The sequence below is a fragment of the Hypanus sabinus genome, chromosome 4 (assembly GCF_030144855.1).
Source record: "Hypanus sabinus isolate sHypSab1 chromosome 4, sHypSab1.hap1, whole genome shotgun sequence".
Taxonomy (NCBI): domain Eukaryota; kingdom Metazoa; phylum Chordata; class Chondrichthyes; order Myliobatiformes; family Dasyatidae; genus Hypanus; species Hypanus sabinus.
The window spans coordinates 72,404,505-72,428,704 of NC_082709.1; the positions used below are offsets into that span (position 1 = coordinate 72,404,505).

At 40.8% G+C, this 24,200-nt stretch overlaps 1 protein-coding gene across 1 annotated transcript in view; it reads right to left on the bottom strand.

Moving 5' to 3' along the window:
• bmpr2b (bone morphogenetic protein receptor, type II b (serine/threonine kinase)) overlaps positions 1-24,200 on the bottom strand; it is a 280,508-nt gene that overhangs the window by 53,550 nt on the left and 202,758 nt on the right. The window contains exon 5 of the mRNA XM_059967372.1: positions 19,513-19,623. Coding sequence (XP_059823355.1) covers positions 19,513-19,623 — 111 coding nt within the window. The remainder of the gene's footprint in view (positions 1-19,512; positions 19,624-24,200) is intronic.

Genomic DNA, 24,200 nt, shown 5'->3' on the forward strand with positions numbered 1-24,200 from the left:
ATGCTAAGGAACTGGAGCTGCAGTCGATAACATTTGGCTCATACTGGAAACTGAGCAGATGATAGATAGGATTACAGGGAGGTAATCGCCCTTAAGTTGCAGGGGGCAGGGACCTGGGTGACTGTCGGGAAAGGGAAAGGAATTGGACAGCCAGTGCAGATAACCCTATGGCTGTTCCTTCCCCTCAATAATAAGCATACCACTTTGGATATTGTTATGGGGAAGGGGAGTGGGGAATGACCTACCAGAAGGAATCTGCAGCGACCAGGTCTCTGGCACTGAGTCTGGCTCTGGGGCTCACAAGGGAAGGGGGTAGAAGAGGAATGTAGTAGTGATAGGAGATTCCACAGTTAGAGGAGAAGACTCAAGATTCTGTGGATGCAGTAGAGACACCTGAATAGTATGTTGCCTCCCAGATGCCAGGGTCAGGGACGTCTTGATCGGGTACACAGCATTCTAAAGCAGGAGGGTGAGCAGCCAAAGTCTTGGTACATATTGCCACCAATGACATAGGTAGAAAAAGGGAGGAGGTCCTGAAGGGAGAATTTAGGCAGTTAGGTAGAAAGCTAAAAAGCATGGCCTCCAGGATAGTAACCTCTGGATTGCCCCTTGTGCCGCAAGCTGATGAGGGTAAGAATAGGATGATTTTGCAGATGAATGCGTGACTGAAGAACTGGTATAGAGGTAAGGGCTTCAGATTTCTGGATCATTAGGATCTCTTCTGGGGAAGCTATGTTCTGTACAAAAGGGGCCTGTACACCTGAATTCAAGGGGGACCAATATCCTTGTGGGCAAGTTTGCTATAACTGTTGGGGAGGGCTTAAAATAACTTGACAGAGGGATGGGAAACTGAGGGATAGGATTGAGGATCAGGCAGTTGGTATACAAGCAGAGGCAGTATGTAGAGAGACCATCAAAAACATGCAGATTTGCAAAATTGCAGTCAGTGGGATTAGTTGCAGTGTAATAAGGGAACAAACACAAAACGAGTGACAAATACAGGATTGATTATGTTATATTTCAATACACAGTATACAGAATAAGTTAGATAATCTTGTAGCACAGTTAGAGATTGGCAAGTATGACGTTGTGGGCATCACTGATTCATGGCTGACAGAAGAATTAGGATCTTAAGATTATAGTTAGAAGGATACAGATTATATAAGGTAAGCACAGGAGGTAGCATGGCTTTGTTGGTAAAGAAAAATATGAAATCAAATCTTTAATAGGTGACATCGGATTGGAAGATGTAGAATTTCTGTATATAGCGTTAAGGAACTGCAAGGATAAAATGACCCTGATGGAATTTAAATACAGTTGCCAGGATATGGACTACAAATTACAACTGAAAATAGCAAATGTATGTCAAAGGGGCAACATTACGATAGTCATGGGGGATTTCAAAATGCAGGTAGATTGGGAAAATCAGGTTGCTGTTGATTTTGGATCTCAAGAGAGAATCTGTATAATAGCTACAAGATGGCCTTTTAAGGTAAAGGAACCTTTAGGGGAGAGAGTGATCATATGATAGAATTCAGTCTGCAATTTGAGAGGGAGAAGCTAAAGTCAAATGTATCAGCATTACAATCGAGTACAGAGGCTTGGGAGAGGAACTGGCCAAACTTGGTTGGAAGGGGACATTAGCAGTGATGACAGCAGAGCAGCAATGACTGGAGTTTCTGGTAGTAACTTGAAAGGCACAGGAAAGCTGCATTCCAAAGAAATAATATTCTAAAGGCAAGATGACACAACTGTGGCTGACAAGTGAAGCCAATGCCAACATAAAAGGAAAACAGAGGGCACATAATAGAGCAAAAAATAGGGGCCAGTTAGAGAATTGAAAAGCTTTTAAAAACCAATTGAAGGCAACTCAGAAGATATAAACAGGGTTAAGATAAAATATGAAGGTAAGCTGGCAAATAATATTAAAGAGGATACCAAAAGATTTTTCAGATCTATGAAGAGCAAAAGAGGCGAGATATAGGACGGCTGGGAAATGATGCTGGAAAGGTAGTAATGAGGGACAAGGAAATAGTGGATGAACTGAATAAGTATTTTGCATCAGTTTTCATTGTGGAAGATACTAACAGTGTGCTGGAAGTTTGAGAGTGTCAGGGGCAGAAGTGAATGCAGTTGCTATTATGAGGGAGATAGTGCATGGGAAGCTGAAAAGTCTAAAGATAGACACATCAACTGGACCAAATAGACTACATCCCACAAGTTGTGAAAAAGGAGCTGAAGAGATTGTGGAGGCAAGAGTTATGATCTTTCAAGAATCACCAGTTCTGGCATGGCTCTGGAGGATTGGAAAATTGCAAACATCATTCCACTCTTCAAGGGAGGCAAAAGAAAGCAAGTTATAGGACAGTTAGCATGATCTCAGTGGTTGGGAAGATGCTGGACTCAATCGTTAAGGATGATGTTTCAGGGTACTTGGACTTAAGGAAAAACCCTGCCTGACAAACCTGTAGTAAGTCTTTGAGAAAATAATAAGCAGGATAGACAAAGAAGAATTGGTGGATGTGTGCACTTGGATTTTCAGAAGGCCTTTGACAATGTGCCACACATAAGGCTGCTTAACAAGATAGAACCCATGGTACTGACATGGATAGAGCATTGGCTAATTGGCAGGAGACAAAGATTAGGAATAAAGGGAGCCTTTTCTGATTGGCTCCCAGTGACTAGTGGAGTTCCAAGGGGGTCGGCCTGTTTTTTTTTACTGTTTCTTTTTACTTTGTATGAAAATGACTTGGATGGAAATTGATGGCTTTGTGGCCAAATTTGCGGATGATATGAAGTCAGGTGGAGGGGCAGGAAATGTTGAGGAAGCAGGGAGTCTGCAGAAGGACTTTTGTAGACAGACCAGGAGAATGGATAAAGAAGCAGCAGATAGAATACAGTCTCAGTAGGTGTGTGGTCATGCATTTTGGTGGAAGAAATTAAAGAGTAGACTATTTTCCAAACAAGGAAATAATCTAAAAAATCCGAGGTACAAAGAGACTTGGAGTCCTCATGCAGGATTCCCTAAAGGTTAACTTGAAGGTTAAGTTGGTAGTGAAGAAGACAAATACAATGTTAGCGTTCATTTCAAGAGAACTAGAATATAAAAACAAGGACGTAATGCTGAGGCTCTATAAGGTCTCACCTGGAGTACTGTGAGCAGTTTTGGACCCCTTATCTAAGAAGGGATATGATGACATTGGAGAGGATTTAAAGGAGGTCCATGAAAATGATTTTGGGAATGAAAAGCTCATCATATGAGGGTTTGATGGCTTTGGGCCTATACTCACTAGAATTCAGAAGAATAAGGGGGAATTTAATTGAAACCTATTGAATGTTAAAGGTCCTAGATAGAGTAGATGTGAAGTGGATGTTTCCTATAGTGAAGAGTCTAGGAGTAGAGAGCACAATCTCAGAATTGAGGGATGCCCATTTAAAACAGATGAGGAGGAATTTCTTTAGCCAGAGAGTGGTGAATCTGTGGAATTCATTGCCACAGGTGGCGATGGAGGTCAGGTCATGGGGTGTATTTAAGATGAAGGTTGATAGATTCTTGCTAAGTCAGGATGTGAAAGATTATGGGGAAAGACAAGAGAATGGAGTTGAGAGGGAAATTGTTCAGCCATTGTCAAATGGCAGAACAGACTCAAAGGGCCAAATGGCCTAATTCTACTCCTATGTCTTATGGTCTAAGATTTTGATATATAGGAAGCCCTGATACGACAACTGTATATCTGTATGGACATTTATCTCCAAACCACACTAAGGTATTACAACTTGTCAACTTAATGGCCCAAAATATTAATACTAACTTTCAATTTTAGAACACTGAGACTATTAATGAGTTTAATAAAACAAATCAATATGTAAATAACAAGTATTTTATGAGTAACACTGCACCTAATGCCAGCTACAATGTTAGGAATTGTTATGTATTGGACATGGTTCAGGAGTTGTGGGGATAGTGGTCAATAAATACAAACTGTCTTCAACCTAGGACAAATATAATTGCATGAACAAGCACCACTGACAGCACAGAGAGCCATCTTTTGCTGAAGTGGTAAAAGGTAGCTGTTTTGGCAGTTTGGATTCCCAACAAAAGTGCTTGAATATTAAGAGGTGTTCTTGTCAGTTGAGATGTCCTGCCATTGTAAGTATCCAATTCTATAAAACCACTTGTCTACATCAGGACATTAAAGTAAACTATGTGATTGCAACTACAGGAACTGTATATACAGGTGGCCCCCATTTTCTGAACATTCGCTTTATGACAGCTCGTTGTTACAAAAGACCAACATTAGTTATCTGATTTCGCTGGCCGAAGAGTGTTTTCACTTTTACAAAAAAGGCAGCGCGTGCCTCAAGCAGCCAAGCTCCTCCCCCGGAACTGCATTCTAGCCACCATAGCTTAAACACATGTCTGTGAGCATCTGTGCTTTATCTCGATTTATTTTGTGCATCCTTTAGCAAGATGAGTTCTAAGGTATCGGAAAAGCCTAACAGAGCTCGTAAGGGCATTATGCTTAGCGTAAAACTGGACGTAATTAAGCATTTTGATCGTTGTCAATGAAGTAAGGACATTGTCTGCGCATTGAACTTGCCTGCGTCCACCATTCGCACTATTTACACACAGAGAGAAAGAATTTTGAAAGCTGCTGATGTTACTATTGGTTCTGCTCGTAGCAAAGTGGTCTCTTTTAGTCGGCATCCAATAATAAATAAAATGGAAAGTCTATTGCTTGAGAGGATTGATAGGTGTACAAAGTGTGATGTTCCGTGAAGTTATCTTGTACTTAAGGAGAAGTCAGTCAGTCTTTTTAATAAGCTGAAACAGAAAGCACTAGGCGATGGTGATGAAAAAGTTGCGAAAGTGGAATTTAAAGGTAGTCATGGGTGGTTTGATAGGTTTCTGAGGCGAGGACAACTTCATAGTTTAACGTTTACTGGAGAGAGTGCTTCGGCTGATACTGAAGCTGCCAAAAAGTTCCAAGCAGAACTGAAGAAAATAATTACAGAAGGTGGTTATTCATATAAGTGTTTAACTGTGACGAAACTGCAATTTATTGGGAAAAAAATTTCCCATATGAATTAAAGACATTTTTGCGAAAATGTAATTTAAAGGTAGCCATGGGTGGTTTGATCGGTTTTCGGGCAACGGTAGCTTCATAGCTTGAAGGTTACTGGAGAGGGTGCTTCTGCTGAGAGCGCTTGCGTGAGATTTACGCTACGCTTGACAGTGCTGCAATGATTGGAGAAAAGTATTTCTACTTTATATAGGCTGTGTATTTGTCATATCATTCCTGCTTTTACTATACGTTAGTGTTATTTTAGGTTTTGTGTGTTATTTGGTATGATTTGGTGGGTTATTTTTTGGGTCTGGGAACACTCACAAATTTTTCCCATATGAATTATTGGTAATTGCTTCTTCCCTTTACGACATTCCGGCTTGCTAACAGTTTCATAGGAACATTCTACCTTTGGATAGCAGGGGAAACCTGTAATCATCTGCTATATCTTTGTGCTTAAAACATCAATACTTCAAGATTCTTCCAACAAATTCTACCGAGTTTCCACAACAAGATTCTACCAAGAGATACTTCCACCAACTCTCTTCCTAATGTTTGCTTATTCTGAATAAAGAACTTTTACATCTGTGGACCCTGCCTCCATGTGGCTCATTCAGTCAAAACATTTGGGACTTCATTTGGGATATACTGATCCCAACAACTACAGCAGTCTAATGCAGGAGTATATTTAAATGTAGTACTCAATAGATCATTTGAGGCGAATAAATGTTTGTTTTTCCCAAAAGATCAATAAGTACAGAGCAAAGAGCTGTCAAGCTACACGTAAAATTTAATTGTGTGAGTGACAGTGTCACTGATGAAAAGCATTTGGGAGACCATTGGGATAGATGGGTATGGATTTGCTGTCTGCACCTTCTGACAGGAGGGAACAAGGTACTTCCAAGTGCCTTCTTTCCCCACCTCAAACCACAACAATCATGAGCTAGGGTGCTCATATACCGAGTCAGTGTGAGTCCAGCTGGCAGCTGTTTCTCCCATGCCTGTCCACTTTTTGATTTTAGGTCTTTTTTTGCTCCTCTCCCACACATTGTTTTTGTTGATTTCCAATTTGCAAACCATATCACAACCTGGCGACTTTATACCTCAGTAGGCCCTCTGAGGGGTACCGGTATTCTTGTCTGGGAGCCTATTTATCTGTACACTTGTTTTAGTGAGTGGGAGAGGGAGAAGGAGGAGGATAAACTTTGAATCAAATATCAGAAGGGGCAAGAATGAAAGAACACTTAATATTCTGTACAGAAGGGAGTACAGCAGGTATCATGAGCTTAGTGTCACAAAGGGGAAACTCATGGAATAGATACTTTTATTTTTCTCCTTCCCGTGTCCTTGTGTTTGATATTAGAAATCATTTGGAACTATTTGGAGAGGCTATACTCAGCAAAGCCTGTTAGAGTGGCTCTTAGAGGTCAAGCAATGGTCACCCTCATTTCAACTATTCATAAACCTTGGATGGTTGGAATGAGTCTTTAGGAAAGACCCATCCAATTTTCCCTCACAGAGTTGTGGTAAAACAGAGTTTTGGTATAAGCTAAAAGAGATCAAATTCACAGTATACACTTGAAGAAAATGATCGATACACAAGCAGCATAGTATTGCCGAAGATTACAGAATGGTACATAGATTTCTAGCTGGAATGGAAAAAAAAGAGATATTGAAACTTAAAGGGCAATTCAGACTGCAACTGAGGGAAATGCAAGTAAATGGGGTATAATAATGCGAGTTGTTTGGAAGGCTGATGAGCCCACTTTGACAAAATTTATGAGTTGTACAGGGCAGGGTAATCCAATTTCCTGGAAATTATCAAGGAAGGACTGAGCTCAGCTCACCAGGAGTACTTAGACTTGGAGAAGGTAATGGGATCCAATTACCCTACCGCAGCACCAGGACAGAGACTAGAGGAGAGGGAAGAGATGTCACAAGGTGGCTGTAGTGTATGCAGCTAAAGAGAAGGGAGAGAGAATTTGCTTTGTGGGTCACTGTCCAGAGCACTTAGTGAGGGACTGTTGCACTAGAGATAGAAGTGCAAAGGAGGTGATAAGTGAGAAGTGAGGCCACCCAGTCCATAGTTGATTAGAGGCAGTAGCCTAACAAGGGAAGAAGGTATGAAAGTCAACAGTAAAATAGACATAGAAACACTGCAGAATCCTCTCTGTCTACATTTAGTCAGCATCCAGGTCAGCCAAAAAGCTGATGGGGGTCCTCATTATTAGCACTGATCACTCATGGATCTATCAAGAGCATTGTAAGGAGGCTAGCAAGCTGAAATGTAATTGGATGTGGGGCATCAGTGTTGATAAATAACTAACTTTTCCAAATCACTGGAGATGTTATCTATACAACTAGAGTAGGAGATAAATCAATGAAGGCAGGCAAAGAAAAGTGAGTCAGATATTTAAAATAGAGGGAGCATATCTTTCAGTAGAACTCTTTTGGAAGAAGACAGCGAGGCTTTGAGAGGAAGTGCGGTGGTGGCCATTTTCAAATTGCTTCTCAGATCTGAGTTCTGAGAGGCGGGAACGCGCAGGCGCGTGAAGGAAGCCTGGGAAGGAGGGAAGATATAAAAAGGAGAGAAAGAGTGAGGTAGTTCTCTTTTGGAAGAAGACAGCGAGGCTTTGAGAGGAAGTGCGGCTGCTGCCATTTTCAAATTGCTTCCCAGATCGGAGTTCTGAGAGGCAGGACTGCGCAGGCGCGTGAAGGAGGCCTGGGAAGGAGGGAAGATATAAAAAGAACGCAGCCTTAAGCAGTGGACAGCTTCGTTTGCGGGCAGCAGAGTGAGCCGGGAGCAGAGTGTAGGGCTTGGGCTCAGGGGGCTTAGGCGGAAGAGGGCACAGTAGGCTTATCTTTTAGTTCTCCTTGTTATTTTCAGTTATTCGGGAAGTATGAGTGTGAGGGCAGCTTGTTGTTCTTGGTGTCAGATGTGGGAGATCCTGGAGTCTCCGAGCCTCCCGGACGTCCACATCTGCGCCAGGTGCGCCGAAATGCAGCTCCTGAGGGACCGAGTTAGGGAACTGGAGCTGCAGCTCGATGACCTTCACCTGATCAGGGAGAGTGAGGAGGTGATAGAGAGGAGTTACAGGCAGGTGGTCACTCCGGGGCCACGGGAGGCAGATAGGTGGGTCACGGTCAGGAAGGGGAAGAGGCAGGTACTAGAGAGTACCCCAGTGGCTGTACCCCTTGACAATAAGTACTCATGTTTGAGTACTGTTGGGGGGGACAGCCTACCTGGAGGAAGTGACAGTGGCCGGGCCTCCGGCACAGAGGACGGCCCTGCAGCTCAGAAGGGTAGGGATAGAAGAAAGAGGCCATAGTAATAGGGGACTCGATAGTCAGGGGTTCAGACAGGCGGTTCTGTGGAGGTGATCGGGAGTCCCAGATGGTAGTTTGCTTCCCTGGTGCCAGGGTTCGGGACGTTTCTGATTGCACCCAAGATATCCTGGGAGGGTGATGAGCCAGAGGTCGTGGTACATGTAGGTACCAATGACATAGGTAGGAAAGGGGAAGAGGTCCTGAAACGAGAGTATAGGGAGTTAGGAAGGCAGTTAAGAAGAAGGACCACAAAGGTAGTAATCTCGGGATTACTGCCTGTGCCACGCAACAGTGAGAGTAGGAATGGAATTAGGTGGAGGATGAATGCATGGCTGAGGGATTGGAGCAGGGGGCAGGGATTCAAGTTTCTGGATCATTGGGACTTCTTCTGGGGCAGGCGTGACCTGTTCAAGAAGGACAGATTACACTTGAATCCTGGGGGGACCAATATCCTAGCGGGGAGGTTTGCTAGGGCTACAGGGCAGACCTTAAACTAGTAAGATGGGGGGGGGGGGGGGGGGGCGGGAATCAATTTGAGGAAACTATGGGAGAGGAGGTTAGTTCACCAGTAGAGCAAGTAAGTAGACAGTGTGTGAGGGTGGAAAGGCAGGGATGCGCTCAGCCCAAAGATGTAGGGGAGAAGAAAGAAAAGGATAATAAATTTGAATGCATTGTTAGGGATGAAAAGAGAGGAGGTGGAGAGTATCTTAAATGTATCTATTTTAATGCTAGGAGCATTGTAAGAAAGGTGGATGAGCTTAAAGCGTGGATTGACACCTGGAATTATGATGTTGTAGCTATTAGTGAAACATGGTTGCAGGAAGGGTGTGATTGGCAACTAAATATTCCTGGATTTAGTTGCTTCAGGTGTGATAGAATAGGAGGGGCCAGAAGAGGAGGTGTTGCATTGCTTGTCCAAGAAAATCTTATGGTGGTGCTTTGGAAGGATAGATTAGAGAGCTCCTCTAGGGAGGCTATTTGGGTGGAATTGAGGAATGGGAAAGGTGTAGTAACACTGATAGCAGTGTATTATAGGCCACTTAATGGGGCGCGTGAGTTGGAAGAGCAAATGTGTAAAATAGCAGATATTTGTAGTAAACACAAGGTGGTGATTGTGGGAGATTTTAATTTTCCACACGTAGATTGGGAAGCTCATTTTGTAAAAGGGCTGGATGGTTTAGAGTTTGTGAAATGTGTGCAGGATAGTTATTTTGCAACAATACATATAAGTACCGACTAGAGATGGGGCAGTGTTGGATCTCCTGTTAGGGAATGCGATAGGTCAGCTGGCAGATGTATGTGTTGGGGAGCACTTCGGGTCCAGTGATTAAAATAGCATTAGCTTCAATATAATTATGGAGAAGGACAGGACTGGACCTAGAGTTGAGATTTTTGATTGGAGAAAGGCTAACTTTGAGGAGATGCGAAGGGATTTAGAGAGAGTGGATTGGGTCAAGTTGTTTTATGGGAAGGATGTAATAGAGAAATGGAGGTCATTTAAGGGTGAAATTATGAGGGTACAGAATCTTTATGTTCCTGTTAGGTTGAAAGGAAAGGTTAAAGGTTTGAAAGCACCATGGTTTTCAAGAGATTATAGAAACTTGGTTCGGAAAAAGAGGGATGTCTACAATAGATATAGGCAGCATGGAGTAAAGGAATTGCTCGAGGAATATAAAGAATGTAAAAGGAATCTTAAGAAAGAGATTAGAAAAGCTAAAAGAAGATACGAGGTTGGTTTGGCAAATAAGGTGAAAGTAAATCCGAAAGGTTTCTACAGTTATATTAAAAGCAATAGGATAGTGAGGGATAAAATTGGTCCCTTAGAAAATCAGGGTGGTCAGCTATGTGTGGAGCCGAGGGAGATGGGAGAGATTTTGAACGATTTCTTCTCTTCGGTATTCACTAAGGAGAAGGATATTGAATTGTGTAAGGTGTGGGAAACAAGTAAGGAAGTTATGGAACCTATGACAATTAAAGAGGTGGAAGTACTGGTGCTTTTAAGAAATTTAAAAGTGGATAAATCTCCGGGTCCTGACAGGATATTCCCCAGGACCTTGAGGGAAGTTTGTGTAGAGATAGCAGGAGCTCTGACGGAGATCTTTCAGATGTCATTAGAAACGGGGATTGTGCCGGAGGATTGGCGTATTGCTCATGTGGTTCCATTGTTTAAAAAGGGTTCTAGAAGTAAGCCGAGCAATTATAGACCTGTCAGTTTGACATCAGTGGTGGGTAAATTAATGGAAGGTATTCTTAGAGATAGTATTTATAATTATCTGGATAGACAGGATCTGATTAGGAGTAGCCAGCACGGATTTGTGCGTGGAAGGTCATGTTTGACAAACCTTATTGAATTTTTTGAAGAAGTTACGAGGAATGTTGACGAGGGTAAGGCAGTGGATGTAGTCTATATGGACTTCAGCAAAGCCTTTGACAAAGTTCCACATGGAAGGTTAGTTAAGAAGGTTCAGTCGTTAGGTATTAATGCTGGAGTAATAAAATGGATTCAACAGTGGCTAGATGGGAGATGCCAGAGAGTAGTGGTGGATAACTGTTTATCGGGATGGAGGCCGGTGACTAGCGGGGTGCTTCAGGGATCTGTTTTGGGCCCAATGTTGTTTGTAATATACATAAATGATCTGGATGATGGGGTGGTAAATTGGATTAGTAAGTTTGCCGATGATACTAAGGTAGGAGGTGTTGTGGATAATGAGGTGGGTTTTCAAAGCTTGCAGGGAGATTTATGCCGGTTAGAAGAATGGGCTGAACGTTGGCAGATGGAGTTTAATGCTGAGAAGTGTGAGGTTCTACATTTTGGCAGGAATAATCCAAATAGAACATACAGGGTAAATGGTAGGGCATTGAGGAATGCAGTGGAACAGAGAGATCTAGGAATAACAGTGCATAGTTCCCTGAAGGTGGAGTCTCATGTAGATAGGGTGGTGAAGAAGGCTTTTGGAATGCTGGCCTTTATAAATCAGAGCATTGAGTACAGAAGTTGGGATGTAATGTTGAAATTGTACAAGGCGTTGGTAAGGCCAAATTTAGAATATTGTGTACAGTTCTGGTCACCGAATTATAGGAAAGATATCAATAAATTAGAGAGAGTGCAGAGACGATTTACTAGGATGTTACCTGGGTTTCAGCATTTAAGTTACAGAGAAAGGTTGAACAAGTTAGGTCTCTATTCATTGGAGCATAGAAGGTTGAGGGGGGATTTGATCGAGGTATTTAAAATTTTGAGAGGGATAGATAGAGTTGACGTGAATAGGCTGTTTCCATTGAGAGTAGGGGAGATTCAAACGAGAGGACATGATTTGAGAGTTAGGGGGCAAAAGTTTAAGGGAAACACGAGGGGGTATTTCTTTACTCAGAGAGTGATAGCTGTGTGGAATGAGCTTCCTGTAGAAGTAGTAGAGGCCAGTTCAGTTGTGACATTTAAGGTAAAATTGGATAGGTATATGGACAGGAAAGGAGTGGAGGGTTATGGGCTGAGTGCGGGTAGGTGGGACTAGGTGAGATTAAGAGTTCGGCACGGACTAGGAGGGCCGAGATGGCCTGTTTCTGTGCTGTGATTGTTATATGGTTATATAACTCTGTGTATGCCCACACAGTGAGCAAATCACCCGGGGAAAAGATATACTTGGGGAGGAAATTACTGGAATAGACTCACAGAAAGAAGGGATTAAATGGAGAATCCAGGGTCAAAAAACATTTACTGCTCACAGAGCAGAAGCATGGCCCACGTGGCTGCAGCAACTCCAAAATAGCAGGCCCTGAAGCCAAGATGACAAGTATGGATTATGTTAGAAATTCCCAGGGATACAAGCCAAATGAAGAAGACTGTGAACAGATCAGAATAGGCCTGTTTAGAATGGAACATTATAAACACACATATATACACACACACATTTTATATATATATTAAAAAATACATTTTTTTAAAAAACACACATTAAGTGGAATCAAGGGTCTGAAGTAAAGGATGTACAGGAAGAATGGGTTTTAATTGTTCTGAAGTGGGACTTGCCCTGTATTGTTCTAACTCTGAGACAAACCCATTCTTCCTGTACATCCTTTACTTCAGACCCTTGTTTCCACTTATTCTATTCTAATCAGGCCTATTCTGATCTGTTCACAGAGTTCTTCATGTTTGGCTTGTATCCCTGGGAATTGCTAACATCATTCATACTTGTCATCTTGGATTCAGGCCCTGCTATTTTGGAGTTGTTGCAGCCACATTTCTGCTCTGTGAACTGTACGCGTTCTTTGACCCTGGCTTGTACAACTAATCTCTTCTTTCTGTAAGAATATTGCAGCAACTTCCTCCCCAAGTATATCTATTCCCAGGATGATCTGCTCATTGTTTGGCATACACAATGAGTTCCACTGAACTACATATTCCCTCCATCTCAAATACCTGAGACTCACTTTTCTCTGTCTGCCCTCACTGTTTTACCTCCTACCCTTGTCTGCAGCATAGCATTTCACAGACATTATCTTTTAAATATCCCTTCATATATTCTCTCTTCTTGACCAGTGATTCATGATCTACATTTGGTGGTTCTGTTGGGTTGCTAGATTACAATGTGTAAAAAGGTGGATTGCCATTTTTGAATTTGGCATGGGGGTACTGTTATAAGGTGCAGGAAAATTTTGATTGGTAGGCATGTCCATGCAACTGATCTAACTGTTCTACAAATTATCAAATAAACAATATATTTTACTTTCCATGATTAATTATTTGACAAAGATAATGAATGCTCACAATTCAGAGAATAGGGCTTAATTTTAATACACAAAGTATTATAGCACCAGTTCTATACCTTCATCATCTATATTTTCTCATGTTCTATGCTATTCTGTCTGTGACATAAAGGAATACTGCATCAACTTAAAACTGAAGTTAAATATCCTGAACTAGTTGCTTTCACATCTGTGACCTCTATTATCATAAGGTCATAAATCTCCATAAATCTCATAAATCTCCAAGTTGCTCCCTATTTCTGAAAGAACTGAACCCAGAGCATCCAGGGCATCTGTTCGGCTAGGAATGGACGCAAAAAAGCAATTTATTTTGCTCAAACAACACTTGTTGAATTGAATTGAGCGAACTTAGCAAAACCACAGTTGGAAGTAGCAACTTCATGGTTTTATGGTGTAAAATATATTCCATTTTATGAAGTGACATTCTGGTCTCGTCACATCTGATTAGCTGATTTGAATCTGCAGCTTTTGTCAGAATATATAGTTGTAACACTAGATGGCAGCCTAGCAATATGAAGATACAACTACTGATACTACAGTAGTCTTGAACCTAGGAAAATACGTATGCAGTGTTAATTATGAGACTTACACTGGAAATGTTGATGATTGCATTTAATGGACTCTATGCAATACTCACTCTCTGAAGTGAGTATTTTTGCCTTGAACATCCTATGGAATTACACTCTACTGGCACATCTGATCACACCTACATTCAAATAATTGCTACACACTGGACCATTGTTACACCACCATCAAGAATACCTACCATGCTGTTCCACGCCCTCATTTCAGGAAGTCTGATCACCTGGCTGTACTTCTATTCCCTGAGTATAGGCAGAGACTGAAGACTGCAACACCAGTACTAAGGACCAAGTAGGTATGGACAAAGAAAACACAGGAGCGCTTTCAGGACTGCTTTGAATCGGTGGACTAAACTACATTCAGGGATTCATCTTCGAACTGGGATGAGTATGCTGCACTTGTTACCAACTTCACTAAAACCTATGTGGATGAGTGTATGCCTACAAAGTCTTACTGTACATTCCCAAACCAAAAGCTGCGGATGAACCAGGAGGTACATCATCTACTGAAGGCTAGATCTGTGGCATTCAAGTCTGGCGAGCCAGGCCTGTACCAGAAAACCAGATATGATTTGCAGAGGGCTATTTCAAGGGTGAAGAGACCATTTCAAACGAGGTTGGAGGTAACATCAGATGTACGGCAACTCTGGTAGAGTCTGCAAGACATTACTTCCTGCAGAGTGAAACCCAATAGCATGAATGACAGCGATGCTTCACTACCAGATGAACTCAACACCTTCTCTGCCCACTTTGAAAGGCAGAATATAACTACAGCTATGAAGATCCTTGCTGCACCTGATGGTCCTGTGATCTTTGTCTCAGAGGTTGATGTTAGGCTGTCTTTGAAGAGGGTGAACCCTCGCAAGGCGGAAAATCCCAATGGCTCTGAAAACCTGTGCCAACCAACTGGTGGGAGTATTCAAGGACATTTTCAACCTCTCACTGCTACAGACGCAAGTTCCCACCTGCTTCAAAAAGGCAACAATTACACCAGTGCCTAAGAATAATGTGGGCTGCTGTAATGACTATCGCCAGTAGTGCTTACATTGACAGTGATTAAATGCTTTGAGAGGTTGGTCATGACTAGACTGAACTCCTGCCTCAGCAAGAACCTGAATCCATTGCAATTTGCCTATCGCCACAATAAACCACCTGGACAACACAACACCTATGTCAGGGCTATAGCTCAGTATTTAATACAATCATTTCCACAATCCTGATTGAGAAGTTACAGAACCTGTGCTTCTGTACCTCTCTCTGTAATTGGATCCTCGACTTCCTATTCGGAAGACCACAATCTGTGCGGACCGGTGATAACATCTCCTCCTCGCTAACCTTCAGCACTGGTGCACCTCAGAGGTGCGTGCTTAGCCCATTGTTCTGCTCTCCCTATACTCTTGACTGTCTGGCTAAGCATAGCTCAAATACCATTTATAAATTTGATGATGAAACAACCATTGTTGGTAGAATCTCAGATGGTGACGAGAGGGTGTGCAGGAGTGAGATATGCCAACCAGTGGGGTGGTGCCACAGCAACAACCTGGCACTCAGTGTCAGTAAGAAGAAAGAGCTGATTGTGGACTTCTGGAAGGGTAAGATGAAGGAACACATACCAATCCTCATAGAGGGATCAGAAATGGAGAGAGTGAGCAGTTTCAAGCTCCTGGGTGTCAAGATCTCTGAGGATCTAATCTGGTCCCAACATATTAATGCAGTTATAAACAAGGCAAGGCAGTGGCCATACTTCATTAGGAGTTTGAAGAGATTCTGTATGTCAACCAATACACTCAAAAACTTCTCTAGATGTACAGTGGAGAGTATTCTGACAAGTTGCATCACAGTCTCGTATGGGGGGTGGGGTGCAGGACTGCTGCGCAGGACTGAAAGAAGCTGCAGAGGGTTGTAAATTTAGTTTGCTCCATCATGGGTACTAGCCTACAAAGAACCCAGGACATCTTCAAGGAATGGTGTCTCAGAAAGGCAGTGTCCATTATTAAAGACTTCCAGCACCCAGTGCCCTTTTCTCACTGTTACCACCAGGTAGGAGATACAGAAGCCTGAAGACACACACTCAGCGATTCAGGAACAGCTTCTTCCCCTCTGCCATCTGATTCCTAAATGGACATTGAACTCTTGAACACTACCTCACTTTTTTAATATATTATTTGTTTTTGCACAATATTTAATTTATTCAATATATGTATACTGTAATTGATGTACTTAATTATTTTTTTCTTCTATATTATGTATTGCATTGAACTGCTGCTGCTTAAGTTAAATTTCACTACACATGCTGGTGATAATAAATCTGGTTCTGATTCTGATTATCCTTAACATGTAGTAACCATGTACAACTACATGAAGTTACATGTTGACAAAATGCCTTACACAAGTAGAGTCATTAGGGAGAAGAGAGGTCTGGACAGAATAGTTACAAAATTTGCAGATGGTGCCAAAACAAAGGTAGAAAGAACATTTAGGATAAACTAATAAGGCAGCAAATGAGCTAAAATGTGGCATATGGAATGAAATGACATGGAATGAGGGATTAAAACAAAAGAAACTATAATTAAACTGAATAGAATTATGTTGAGTGCTCTGTAAAAATAGTGATTCTTTGAGGCTAGAAGTTCGTATTGAAGGGCAGCTGATGAAGCTGTTAATAAAAACTAATGGCAAATTTTGTCACTAAAATATATGTAAAAACCATGTGTAAATGAGTTGCTGCATTCAATATTAAGCTTTAACAAACTCTAATGTGAGTTCAAATGGAAAATTGAATAGATTTACGGAATATGGTTCAAATACAAAAGCTAACTTCAAATTTAGCTTTCTTCATCAAAAGGATATAAATTAAATGGAAGATGTGACCCAAGTCTTGAAAAGGATTGGAACATATTAATAGAAGCAGACTGTTTCCAGTGGTTCAAGGATCTAGAATGAGGGACCACAGATAAAAGATTATATAGACCTGGAACAGGAATCAGGAGAAACATCTTTGCACTGAAAGCTGGATCAATGAGGGATTCATTTCTAGAGTCAGTAGTTGAGGCTGAAACTCACAGAAACTAGGTTGTATTAGTGGCTGGAGGAAATCAGAGTGAATATGGACTATGTGAAGAGTAAACAACCTAGATGGAATTGCTGGGGGTGAATCTTTTGCACCAGTTTTACAACTCCTGTGAATTCTAATAATTAAAATATATTTATTTAATATGTTCAAATAAGCTTTTCTATTGACTCACTGAATACACAAATACCACAACTGCTATTAGGAAGTAGAGACCACAGGAAGTTTCAGTAACTGTTTCCAGTTGTTTTGGCACCCCAGGAAGGGAAGAGTGAAACAAAAGATCTGCATCATTTGCTGTTGATCATTATCTAGCTACTAATACAAGTTGAGTACCCCTTATCTGAAATGCTTGGGAGTGGAAATGTTTCTTTAATTGGATTTTTTCAGATTTTGGATATAATAGATAGCTTGAGATCACCATCATTCCAACTCTGAATTTATGTGCTATCAGTAAGCAGTCTTTGTCTTACACTTGTTCATCACACATACGTACTTAACAGTAAAAATTATTACATACCATTAATATAATGAAAACATAATGTGTGGGCATTAAATTTCTATAACCACCCTGCTGAATATTCACAATTACCTTCAATTTTAAGCTCATCATGACAGGTTTTTGCTTATTTCATGATCAGCATATTGTGAAACAGCATACATTCACTCTGCCTCTAACGAATCAACTCCTATACACGATCGAGATATCCAGTTTTTGCTTTATGCAATGTTTTTCTATTTTTCATTAACTTCTGTTAATTACATATGTGGGGTCACTTCTCAGAACTGTCTGTTGTGCTTTGCCTAAGAACCTCCCAGCGCCTTGTGGAATTTTCCATTTGCTACATCATTGTCAGCACTCAAAAATAAAATCTGGATTTTTGAGGTTTTCAGATAAGGGGTACTGAATCTGCACTGCAAACATCTATTCTGAAGTCACATACCAATATATTCTCCACAAGAAAGTAAATCAGATACTATTAGAGTGTACTCAAGAAGGAAAGCTGCTTGGGTGAGACACTGGAGGGCAACTGATACTTGCGGAATTATGTCTGAGCAAAAGATACTGCCTATGGAAGTGGAGAGTGGGGAGGGATGGGAGTTTACCATCTGAAATGGTTACGGTAAGTGGCATACATCACTTCCCACAATTCTTATATATTACTTCTTTATAAAATCCTGTCCACCTGCAATTGTTTTCCAGTGCTGAGAAGGGGTTGGACTTGGAGCACCAGAGACACAAATGAATCTGCACATGCTCGAAATCTTGAGTAACACATACAAAGTGTTAGAAGAACTCAGTAAGTCAGGCAGTATCTGTGCAGGAAATAAAACAGTCGACATTTCAGATCGAGACCCTTCATCAGGACTGGCAAGGAAGAGGGCATTAGCCAGAGTAAGAAAGTGGGGGCAGGGGAGGGGAAGAGTACAAGCTGACAGGTGATAGGTGAGACCAGGTGAGGGGGAAGGAAGGTGGGTGAGGGAGGGGGGGTGATGTAGGAGGCTGGTATGTGATAGTTGTAAGAGGTAAAAGGCAGAAGAAGAAGAAAGCTTCTTCATAGGGCATGTCAAGGTAAGGAGGTGGAGAACCAGAAGGAGCTGATGGGGAGATCATGAAGGAAAGGAGAAGAGAAATGGTGAGTATAAAACCAGAATGGGGAATGGAAAAAGAAAGATAGGGGGAATGGAGGGAACGAAGGGCAAATTGTTAGAGAAATCAATGCTTATGCTGTTAGGTTGGCAGCTAGCCAGACAAAATATGAGATATTGCTCTTCTAGCAAGTTAGTTTTCTCCGCAGACCAGGCCTGCAAAGTACTTCCATGTATTTCTGTTCATATTTTAAAAATGCAAATTTTTATTCATATACATAGTTTGAGTGAAGAAGAATCTAATGATGCTTCAATAGTTAAATCATCTGCCTATATGTTGGAAGATAGGCCATACATGCAGAATAATAGGTTGCTAGAGATGCTTTTGCAATTGGTGAGAATTAGCTATTTTCAGTTCAAAACAGGAGAATTTGGTTGGAGAAAGGAATATTATTGCATAGCACATGCCACATTATGTTTTGCTGCTGTTGTGTTTGTGTGTGTGAGAGAGAGAGAGGGGGGGGAGAGAGGGAGAAGGGGAGGGGAGGAGGGAGAGGGGGAGGGAGAGGGACAGGGAGGGGGGGGGGAAGAGAGAGTGTGTGTGTGTGAGGGTTAATGAGAAAATATGAACACATGTGTGGTTACAATCTGTGTGTGTGGGAGAAGTTTGAGAGTGTGGGTGTGTGACAGTGAATGCGTATGTGAGAGAAAAAGAACAAGCACATGTGCGTAGTGATGTATTTGTGTACACCCTCTTGTAGAGCATGTGTGTGGTTTCACGGTACTCCATATGTTCATTACTATGGTTATACAGTTATGTGGTGCATCCACATGCATGCATGTATGCTTTCATATGTGCAAGGTTGAATGTAATGCTGTGGTATGCTTCCTTATGCAGTGATGCTGTGGAATTTATATGTGCAGTGCTGTAGTTAAATGCAATATGAAAAATGGCATATGTTTTGATGTATTAGCATATGATTGCCTTGTAGTGCTGGTGCTCTTGCTGCAATAGCTTGTGTAAGGGCTATAATATGTATGCATGTGATTATTTTGAGCATTGCTAAAACCAACAGAAAGCCAACACAAATTTCACTATAAAGTAGACACTAACCTGCAAACATTCTATATCCAAAGAAGAGAGCTGCAATCAGGACAGCTACGACAGATACTGATGCCAAGGCAATTACAATTGGCTCCTCTTTGGAATGTCTACTTGAAGGACCTGTAATACAATAAGATGTATTCTCAGTGTTGTCAATCATTCCAGTTCATTTATTTTTATCAACAGGCTAACACATTTTAACAAAAAAAAGAGAGAAATGTACTTGTTAAAATTCCTCAGATGTCCCAAAGCATTTCCAGTAATGAAATACATTGCAAAGTCTCCAGAAAAACATTAAGCTGGCAAGTATTTTCTGGTTGAGGGAAAGAATGCGTTTTAAGATATTCAAAACACAGCTTGTTCTTCTTTGAATAATGCTCTACACTATTTGATTTCTCCTTGAATCCCTGGAAAAATACAATGGGAACAACATTTCTGAAGGACAACACTTCCAACTCTTCAGCACACCAAGCTTACTACTCACCAAGTCAAGACAGTTTGCCCTTAATTTGTCAGCAGAATCAGACCACTTTTTAGTAGTTCATCCTAGTATTAAACAGCTCCAAATGCCCTTTTAGAGAGTCTCAAAAACACACTATTTATAATTATAACCAACTTTCTATACACAGTTCAAGCAGTGATCTGAAAAGTTAGCACGCCCACAATTTCTCTCTACCGAACCGTTAGAGAAAGGAATTCATTCTTGTTTACTACTGCTAAATTGATGCAAGAATCAAGGCCTCAGAAGTCTCTTCCCTGACACAAGTTTCATTCCATTCACATCTCCTCAGCAAATGAAGTAACTATGCTTCTAAGCAAGGCCAAACAATGTTCAGACACGGGCTGGTTAAGTATCAGATAATGTTCACGCCACAAAGGTACCATGCAATGAGCAATTCCAACAAGAAAGAGTTTAGGCTCCTGGGCTTGACATTCAATGGTATTACCAATGCTGAGTCCTTCTTCATTAGCATCCTGGCAGTCACCATTGTCAAGAAACTAAACTAAAGCTGCCATATAAACACCATAGCTATAAGAGCCGGTGAGAAGCTAACTATTCTAAATCATCAGAGCACCAGAAATGCCACAAATTTAGAGGGAACATTCGAGAAAATGGAGGATAGTATATGGTGACATACACTGTATATACTTCAATAATAAGTTTACTGTGAGCTTTGAAATAAATCAAGTTAAAATGAATAAACTCCATGGGGCAAAACCAAGCGATTTGATTAATCTACTAGTATAATGTACTTTTGGACCTCAGGGAGAGGATGGAAATACATATGTCTGGTTGAGAAACTATAAGGTTGGAGGCTGTGAGGAGAAAATCTCTTGAATGACTAGCAATGATGGATTGATAGTTACTGGTGTGTGGCAGAGATATGAGGCAGCCTCAGAGAGTTAGTGCTCAAACTCCACAAGATAGAAGTCTGTTCTTGAAACAACCCTGTCTTTGTCAGCCTGCTGAAATGACAATCTAGAGCCCATACTTAGTGAACAGTGTTTAAGGCTCATTGTAGAGTGAATACAGGAATGTAAATAATTGAAATGGTCAATATAATTATGGCAGTTTGTACTGAAAAGACCTAAGGAGGCAAGAGGCTTGAATAGGAGATGGGTCAGAATGGACTGGTAATTCTGGAGATGATAAATTTTGTCTGTGCATAAGCATGTGCTCTCTATTTACAGTTGCTGGTATTGAGAAGTATATGAAAAAGCTGTTTCATAGCATAAAATAATATTTAATGTTCACATTACTCTATTTTCAAATGACATAGAAATAAAGCAATGTAGAGAGAATGAGACACAAAGCATCAAATGGGCATACAACCTATCATATAACTATGCAGCAATGGAAAACAAATTTCAAGTGAAAAGGGACTGGATATCAGTAAGATGGAGAGTAACCAGCATAACCAGCAGTGGGATTGGGGGGGGGGGGGGGGGGGGGTGTTACCCTAGGTAGTAATTTAAAGTAGATTGATAAAACAGGGAGCAATGCACAAGGAACAACTGAGAACAGGGTAAAATTCCCAGTTTCCTGAAATTACATGACCAACATTACATTTCCTGGTGACCTGCTTAGAATACACATAAATGCATCAGTGAGCGAGGCAGAATATATTCAGCCAAAAGCCTGCTGTTATTCACCAGCCTTGCAAACCCATCAATAACATGGCTGGAAATAATATTTGGATTAAAGCAGTTCAGAATATCCACAGTACTCTTCTTAAACTCACTCGTGAAAAACGCTCTGCTGTGGGGTCTTGGCTCAAAATGTTAACTATTTATTCCTCTCTATAGACGCTGCCTGACCTGAGTTCCTCCACCATTTTGTACGTGCTACTATGAAAAGTGGCTAATTGGATAAGGAACAAGAGAGATACCAAGAGGGACTCATATTCAGGTGAGGCAATGTATATGACAAACTAAATTAAATACATGGGATTACTACATAAATGCACCAAGTAACCCATGCAGCGGATGTTTATAGTCCACCTATCCCTCTCTATTTTCCTTACATAAAACCATAGGTGTAACCCACTGCTCCCTTCTTACTTGTATGTTGTCCAGTCTCCTCCAAATTTGTATTCATTTCAACTGTGCCCTGTGGTAGTGAGTTTCACTTTCTCACCACTCTTCAAGTGAAGACATCTGCAGAGATAGTATGCTTGATGCTTCTTCAGAATTCCTCAATTTTTTTTAGAAATGTACATATGTTGAATTCTTTTATTTATGCTCCTTCCCCAGAGAGGTTTCCATTCTATCAATCCTAATGAACCTTCTTTGTTTTCTTTTCATCTTTTACCATCCTTTCATATATTGTATCATTCTTGTTTACCTTCTATTTAACCCTATCAACTTCCCCACAGCTTTTTATATAGCAGCCAGAATTACACAGCACATCAAGTTTAACCAAAGTTCAGTACAAATTTAGCATTACTTAATTGCCTTTCAGTTTCATCCATCCACATACAGTACCCCTGAGTAATTGGTTTAATTTTTACAAGGGTTTGCTAATCCTGTGGCACAACTTTTAATTACTGGTGTATTTGTACTCCCAGGACCCTTTGTTTCCCCACTTTATCAAGACTCACAACATTCAAGTAAGGACAGCCCTCTCGTATCTTTCTTCCTTTTTACTACCATGCATTAATCTGTGTTAAAATTCATATGCCAATAACTTGCTTACTCTGCATTGACGATTCTCCTGCATATATCTCCCACAATGTGGTATCATCTGTATATTTAGAAATTGTTTTACTAATTCCAAAATTGAAATCAATCCCAGAAATGTTCCTTTTGGAACACCTACCCCAATTTATTTCACTGCTATCTGGCTTCAATGCCAATTGTGCTACATTTTATTTATTTGTTTGTTAATTTATTTAGAGATATAGCAAGGCAAGAGCTAAAAAGCCCACACAGCCCAATTTAACCCATGTGACAAATTAACCTTCTAACCAATACGTCTTTACAACGTGTGAGGAAAACAAAGCACCGAGAAGAAACCCATGCGGTCATGGGGAGAATGCACAAACTACTTACGTGTAGCAGTGGAACTGAACTTGGGTAGCTGGAGCTTTTTATATAGCTATGCTATAACATCTATGCTACCATTTCCCCAATAAATGTCCCCTGACTCTACCAAATACTTACTTTAATTAATTTGGCTAGCTTGGGATACACTATCAAAGGCCCTTTGAGAATCTAGATAAATTATGCCTATCGCATACTTTGTATATATCTCTTCATAAGGTTCAACAAAATTCATCAAGAAAGGCCTGAAGCGCATGCTGAGTATTATTATACTTTAAGTCATAGATATTCTTTTCAGTCCTTCCATTATTCTCTTACCATCCAGATTAAACCAATCCATCTGCAATTTTTTAGCTATATTTTATTGCATTTCTTTAATGTTAGCATTATATTTATTTGCCAGTCCTCCAGCAAGAATCTCTTTCCTTAATTCTCTTAAGATGCATGGATGCACTTATTCTCTTTGAGTATGTTTAATTTATCAAAGTTCAAAGTAAATTTATTATCAAAGTATATATATGTCACTCCATACAATCCTGAGATTCATTTTCTTGCAGGCATGCTCAATAAGTCCATAATATAACAATAACCATAGTAGAATCAATGAAAGACCACACTAAACTTGAACATTCAAGCTGTGCATGAAAGCCACGAACTGTGAAAATACAAAAATAAAGAAATAATAATAATAATAATAAATAAATAAGCAATAAATATTGACAACATGAGACAAGGAGTTCTTGAAAGTGAGTCCATAGATTTTGGGAACATTTCAAGGATGAAGTGAAGTTATCCCTTTTGGTTCAACAGCCTGATGCCTGAGGGATAATAAATATTCTTGAGCCCTGGTAGTGTGGGTACTGAGGCTCCTGTACCTTCAATCTGATGGCAGAAGTGAGAAGGGAGTATGTCCTGGGTGGCCGGGATACCCAATGATAGATGATTCCTACAAAGCGAAACCCAATAGTATGAATGGCAGCGATGCTTCACTACCGGATGAACTCATTGCCTTCAATGCATGCTTTGAAAGGGAGAGCACAACCTCAGCTGTGAAGATCCCTGCTGCACCTGATGACCCTGTGATCTCCATCTCAGAGGCTGATGTTAGGCTCTGTCTTTAAAGAGAGAGAACCCTCGCAAGGAGGAAGGCCCCG